General features: G+C 32.7%; 1 protein-coding gene across 1 annotated transcript in view; it reads left to right on the forward strand.

The window, feature by feature from the left end:
• NDUFV2 (NADH dehydrogenase (ubiquinone) flavoprotein 2, 24kDa) overlaps nt 1–6586 on the forward strand; it is a 32336-nt gene that overhangs the window by 15977 nt on the left and 9773 nt on the right. Inside the window, exons 2-5 of the mRNA XM_012648371.1 lie at nt 1691–1756; nt 3180–3242; nt 3341–3457; nt 5334–5516. Of these exons, the coding sequence (XP_012503825.1) occupies nt 1691–1756; nt 3180–3242; nt 3341–3457; nt 5334–5516 (429 nt within the window). The remainder of the gene's footprint in view (nt 1–1690; nt 1757–3179; nt 3243–3340; nt 3458–5333; nt 5517–6586) is intronic.

Genomic DNA, 6586 nt, shown 5'->3' on the forward strand with positions numbered 1-6586 from the left:
TGGTCCTTTTTTCATTGATTTTTTTTTTTTTTTTGCATTTATGAACTCTTCAAGCTATTAGCCTTTTGTCACCAAGTATATATAGGATTTAAATCCTTGCCACAGAGTTAATAGATAAGAGTGGATAAGCTTTCAGAGGCAAAGACTTTATGGAGAAAAGGACATAGGAATGAGAACTGAGCCCAGAAGACAACCTACAGGGACCAGTGTAAAAAGTCAATAAACAGAAAATGTTAGGGTTTAGAAGTTAAGAGAGGATTGGATACTTTCCCTGCTCTTAAAATTAATCCTTTCTTCCTTTATTATGAAATCTTTCTTTTCTCTCAGGTTTTAGTTAAATAACTCACTAATGTTACTCTAAAATTGTTTTTCGATTTTTTTTTGCTGTTTAATATCTTCTTAGCTAAGGTGATGACAGTAACAGTCTTCTAAATTTTAGTTTCAGTTAATTTTTGAAAGTTTTATACTGATAGTGTTCTTATGGTATTATTCAGGAATAGCGATACTTTTATGTTTATCTCAGTCTGGGTTCTGGACAGGCAAATTAGGGATATAGGCATAACCTTGTGTTTAATTCAGAGATTGATCCTGAAGCAATTTAGGAGAAATTAAACTGTCTCCTTGAATATAAATGTTGCATTCTTTTAAAAAAATTATCATATATTTAAGATACAAAAAAACATAAGGAATTGTGTGCCTAAGAAAGAAAAAAATCAACACAATTGAAGCCTCCTCTGATTGCATCCCCCTCAATTATCCTGAAACTGATATTTATCACTCCCATCTTTTGTTCCTGTATCTCACATTCTGTACCTGGATCATATTAATTAAAGCAAATGTTCCATGTAAACTTATTTCTTCAACTGAAATATTATTTGGACCCAGGGAAAAGTTAAATATGTATTTGTATTATATTATTCCTTTTACTTTGTTCTATGTTTGCCTTCTTTGAATTGTGCAACTCTTTGCTAGTTCCATGCTTGGTTTAATTCAGTGTTCTGTCATCTGTGGTTAGTAGAACTCAGAAATTGGAGGAATCCAAAGCAATCAATAGTTGATTGCTTGAGGGGCAGGGAAGGAGCAAGAGGGCAAAGAGAAATGAAATGCAACAGAGAATAATCAGATTCTTTCCAAAGCAATTGAATATCGTCAATCTGTGTATGTCATAAATAGCTTTATGAAACTACTTGTACAGTTGTAGTTTCTGAAGTAATTTAGTACAGGATTGAAAAGGAGGATATAGTTGACTCATTTGTACAGAGTGTATGACTCATATGTATAGAATGAAAACATGTTTATGATGGTCCACATTAAACAAAAGTTGGCATCCAACTTGATTCAAACAAAAGGGAAAGGCAATAAGTTAATGGTGCATTAATTCTCCAAATGCATGGCAGCAGAGTGTGGTAGGAAGGGTACACAACTCAGCACATCTGGATTGTAGTCCTGCTTCTCCCATTGACTCTTGAGTGTGACGTTAGGCAAGTGAATAACCTTGCCTTTGAATCTCCATTTTTTTAATACCTCTCCTGAAATAGAGATGGACAGGGTATAGAGTGGTAGACCATATCTCTTAAGATCTTATATAAGTTAATCTAATTGTTTTAAATTATGAATCTTGAAGTATTTCCTTAAGAAACATTTCTTAAGGCTGTGATTTACTAAACTTTGTTAAAATTTTAAATTTTAGGGAAGACATGTAAGGAATTTGCATAAGACCGCTGTGCAAAATGGAGCTGGAGGAGCTTTATTTGTGGTAAGTAATTACTTGATTTCTTCAGAAAGAAAAGACTTGGAAATTTGTGTAAATCTATTGTAATGACCCCAAATATCTTAAACATCAGTGTCTTTGGTATATGCTGGCTATTGTGGGTATTTAAATACAGCTAATTGAATTTACTACATTTCAAAATATAGGTGATGCCAGGTGAACCTCTCATGTTTAAATTGGCACCAGGGAAACTCTAGGAATAAGAACTTAGTTTGTTCTTTGGTGAAATTACTGTGAGCCCTAACCTGATTCTCATAACTCTGGGTTCTTAAAAATCAATCATGCTAGCTGACTGAAGATTGTGAGGCTGTAACTTGGAGAATCTCAAAATGACATTAGTTTGAAACTCATGGATTTTAGTAATGTAGTGAATATATTAGTAGCTGGCATTTATATTTTTGGTTTCCAGGATTTAACTACAGGTAGAAGTCTATGAATTTAGCAGCTTAGTTGTACAATTCAGAAAGAATAAGATAATGTATCCCTTTTTCGAACAAAGTGCAGTTTTTAGAGATTAATCTAGTGTTGTTTAAAGGCAATATAGTGGACTTGTATGATGATTTAGAGTTAGTGATATAATAAGTAGCTTCCTGCTATGTTTTGTCATCTTTGTCTAAAAACATCAAATTGGCCACATATTTAAGATCATTGTCCAAAGTTTCTGTTTTCTTTCCTCTTTTTGGTTTATGTCCTTTAAAAAGCAGAACTCTGAGAGTTAACATATCAAGAGATTCAGTTCTGTATTTACCACACATACATAACATTAATTGATGTGTTAATCTCAGTGTGACTCATTTGATTTCCTGTTGACCTGTCATTTCTTGTCAGTTTTGGAAATGGGCCTGCTTTGCTCTTTTAAGGCGAAGAAATAAAGCTTCCTGCTCTTCTGCATGTGGAAAATACGTGGGGAAGAGATGGTCCTTTTGTACCTTCCTTAAAGTAATGGGTCTTAACCTTTTTGGGTCCCAGATCCCTTTGACAATCTGACACCCTCTCTTTTGGAAAAATGTACATATGTTCACACTTAAAATTTTGTGTCTTAATTTCATAAGGCTTCCACTAATTGGTAGTGTTTTGGTCTTTATGTTAGAAGATCCTGTTATCTAATGAAGTCGAATAACACTTTTTTTGTTTGTTTTGTGGTCCAAAAGTTACTTCTCTTAACCTTTAAAAGGTGTTTCCTAAAACTTTTCTAAAATTTTGAGTTTTGCTAACTTTACTTTGGTGATCATACGCATCAAATATGTGTTTAGTCATTCTTTTTGATGGAAGGATAGATTGATATATATCATATTGTAATTAAAATGGAGAGATTAAACAGTAATTAAACAATATAGTGAGGTACAGTGTTATTCATACTTTTGAGAGAATTTGGATAATTTTGGAAACCCTTTTTTTCTTTGTATAGCACAGAGATACTCCTGAGAATAACCCAGATACTCCATTTGATTTCACACCGGAAAACTATAAGGTATGACTAAATTTACATTATAATTAAATTACAGAATATTTAGTAGCTTTCATATGTATAAAGTGGGTGTTTTTTGTTTTGTTTTGTTTTTTATACAGAGGATAGAGGCAATTGTAAAAAACTATCCAGAAGGGCATAAAGCAGCAGCTGTGCTTCCAGTCCTGGATTTAGCTCAAAGGCAAAACGGGTGGTTGCCTATCTCTGCTATGAATAAGGTACTGGTTCATTTTTGCCTTAGTTGGAAAAGAGGAGAGATTGTGTATAACTTCCTTATGTTGTAATTACCCTGATAATCTCCAATGTCAGAATCTACGAGTTTGGAGCCCTTTAGTCATTTATATGTATCCTTGAATTATATTTGTTATTTTGTTGCTTCCCTTAATGCAGCGAACTGGAGTAGAGCTTTCTATCCTTGCAGGAAATAGTGGAAGCATTATGGTGAAAGAGTTTTTTTGTTTTGCTGTTTTTTTTTTTTTTTTTTTGAGGGAAATGGTCATAATAAAGATGAAAGATCCCAAATATGTATAATTTAGTGTCAAGATACTCTGAAAATTAGCATAATATTTAAACATTAGAATTACAGAAAAAAAAGATCTGGTCACAGCTAGTATGAGTCTTTTTAATATTTTACATCTTTGACTGTAGGCTTTAACAAAAATTTATAATATAATATGTAGTATTTATGCTACCTTGGAACCAACAACCTTAAAAAATGCTATGGGCGACCCATTTTCACTAACTATATGAAGTTAATCTATTCATACATATTTTAAGATTTATTTTTTTCTAATAGTTTTCAGCAGTAATCCAAATTTCAAGTTTATTCATATCCTATTAGTATAAATAACTACATTTGTGTGATGATGTAATACAGTGTATCATTTACAAAGTGTTATACAAAATCCACATACTGTTTGATTCTTACGAGAATCACACAACCAAGCCATGTTTCATAATGGAAATATTTTTGTGTGATTTTTCTCTGGACTTACTTCTTCATTGGCAATGAAGGTTTTGAACCAGGTAGATCTCTTCCAATTATTACGTTATAATTTCTAAGTGATAGAGCTAGGACTGAATTCATTTCCAAATCAATGCATTTTATACTTGACCGACTGACCGTCACAGAGATTCTGCTGTACTTCATTCTTCTTATCACTTTCTAGACTTTATTTGGTTGTAACTATTAGGCTAGACCATCATCTTTGTTGGAGAATAGGAATGTCCTCAATTTATCTAACAGAATCCCTAATGCAACTTTTAGGTTTCGTTTATTTGCTTTGTACAGTACTCCTAACTCTGTATGGACCCTTAATACTTTTTTCGCTATGAAAAATGTCATAAAGCAAGTTTAGTGAGGTACTGTCTTAAGTAAAACATGGTCAGGTAGTTGCGAAGGGATGGGAAGTACTTGTCTATAAGATCCAGCTTTTGAAAGAGCATTGTGATATGAAGTAGAAGTAGTGTTTTGGATTATTCTGGAGAGGTGTACGTGTGTGTGATGTATGTGCATACATATAGTACACAGAGATATAAAATTTTGAGTTTATCTAAATGCAGTTGTGTAAACAAATATGGGTTAATAGCTTTGATTCTTAACCTTTTTTCTGTTGCTGTAGCATTTGCATGTACTATAGCTCATGAGTAACATCAAGACTTTTTTGGTGAAGGGTTTTAAAAATCTAATTGTTTCCTTTATTGGGGTTTGGCCACTAAATTTTTGCTATTTAGACAGTTTAAATTACAAAATATGAGTTGATCAAAGTAGAAATTTTTAATAGTGAAAGACTTAAAGATTTATAGAAAAAGAATATCCTTTTGCAGAGGTGAAGAGTGGGGTAGAAGAAGGAGGAAGTGCTGTAAACTCCATTAGCTTTTGCACTCCATGTGGTTTAAGTGTAAGATGTCTGAAAAAATTGAAGGGTTTATATCTCGTAATTATCAGATACAAGTATGTTTTTCACTGTTGAAGAAATTTTCTGTTTTTACCAAATTGAGGCAAAGTTGAAATTATACTTTTTACAACATACCTAAAAAGCTCAATTAATAAACATTATAATTAGCTTATTTTAAAATGTCCTAATATTTTAGGTTGCAGAAATTTTACAAGTACCTCCAATGAGAGTATATGAAGTAGCAACTTTTTATACAATGTATAATCGAAAGCCAGTTGGAAAGTATCACATTCAAGTCTGCACTACTACACCTTGCATGCTTCGAAACTCTGACAGCATACTGGAGGCCATTCAGAAAAAGCTTGGTATGGGATACATTGTATTTATAACTTTGATAAAAAATAGAATTGTCTTTATAGATTTGACGTATTTCTACCTAAAGTTTCCAACATCTGCCAGCTTATTGGATCCATATTTCCCCAGTAAAATTTTGTCTTTACTGTTGTTTGCCCCCCCTTTATTTCTTTCTATTTTGTATAAATCTTCCTTAGTTCTCAGCCTCAAAGCTAAGTTATCTACCATCTTTTCTTTTTTAGTCAGTAAGTATGTTTGAAAAGCTTCTAAGAGTTTTAAAATTTTCATTGTTTAGAAAATTATGTTTCACTTACTGTGAGATAGCATGGGGTATGTAAAAAATGACTATTATTGCGCATGTATTCTTTCAAAGAGGCCATGGAACAAATAAGAGTATAGAAGGAATGCTTTGGAAAGGGAGATTTGAAATAGGTGTTATAACAGTAGCATTTAAAAAGTAAAGAGGCATTTTTCCATACAAAATGTCATTGCTGCATTATACCTATATAAGCCAAATGAAGTAAAAGGACTTATCTTTTAATTTTATTATTTACTATAAAGTACTGGCATGTTGTAAAAATAGCTGGGCAGTATTGAAGTATATCAAACAGAAAGTTGAAGTTGGCTCAAAATCCTGTCCCCCAACTCCAAGTTGTAAATTCTGATAAAAGTTGGGTATATGAATATTTAGTAGCTTTCATATGTATAAAGTGGGTGTTTTTTGTTTTGTTTTTTTTTTTATACAGAGGATAGAGGCAATTGTAAAAAACTATCCAGAAGGGCATAAAGCAGCAGCTGTGCTTCCAGTCCTGGATTTAGCTCAAAGGCAAAACGGGTGGTTGCCTATCTCTGCTATGAATAAGGTACTGGTTCATTTTTGCCTTAGTTGGAAAAGAGGAGAGATTGTGTATAACTTCCTTATGTTGTAATTACCCTGATAATCTCCAATGTCAGAATCTACGAGTTTGGAGCCCTTTAGTCATTTATATGTATCCTTGAATTATATTTGTTATTTTGTTGCTTCCCTTAATGCAGCGAACTGGAGTAGAGCTTTCTATCCTTGCAGGAAATAGTGGAAGCATTATGGTGAAAGAG

Source organism: Propithecus coquereli, unplaced genomic scaffold (assembly GCF_000956105.1).
Source record: "Propithecus coquereli isolate 6110/MARCELLA unplaced genomic scaffold, Pcoq_1.0 Scaffold283, whole genome shotgun sequence".
Classification (NCBI taxonomy): Eukaryota; Metazoa; Chordata; class Mammalia; order Primates; family Indriidae; genus Propithecus; species Propithecus coquereli.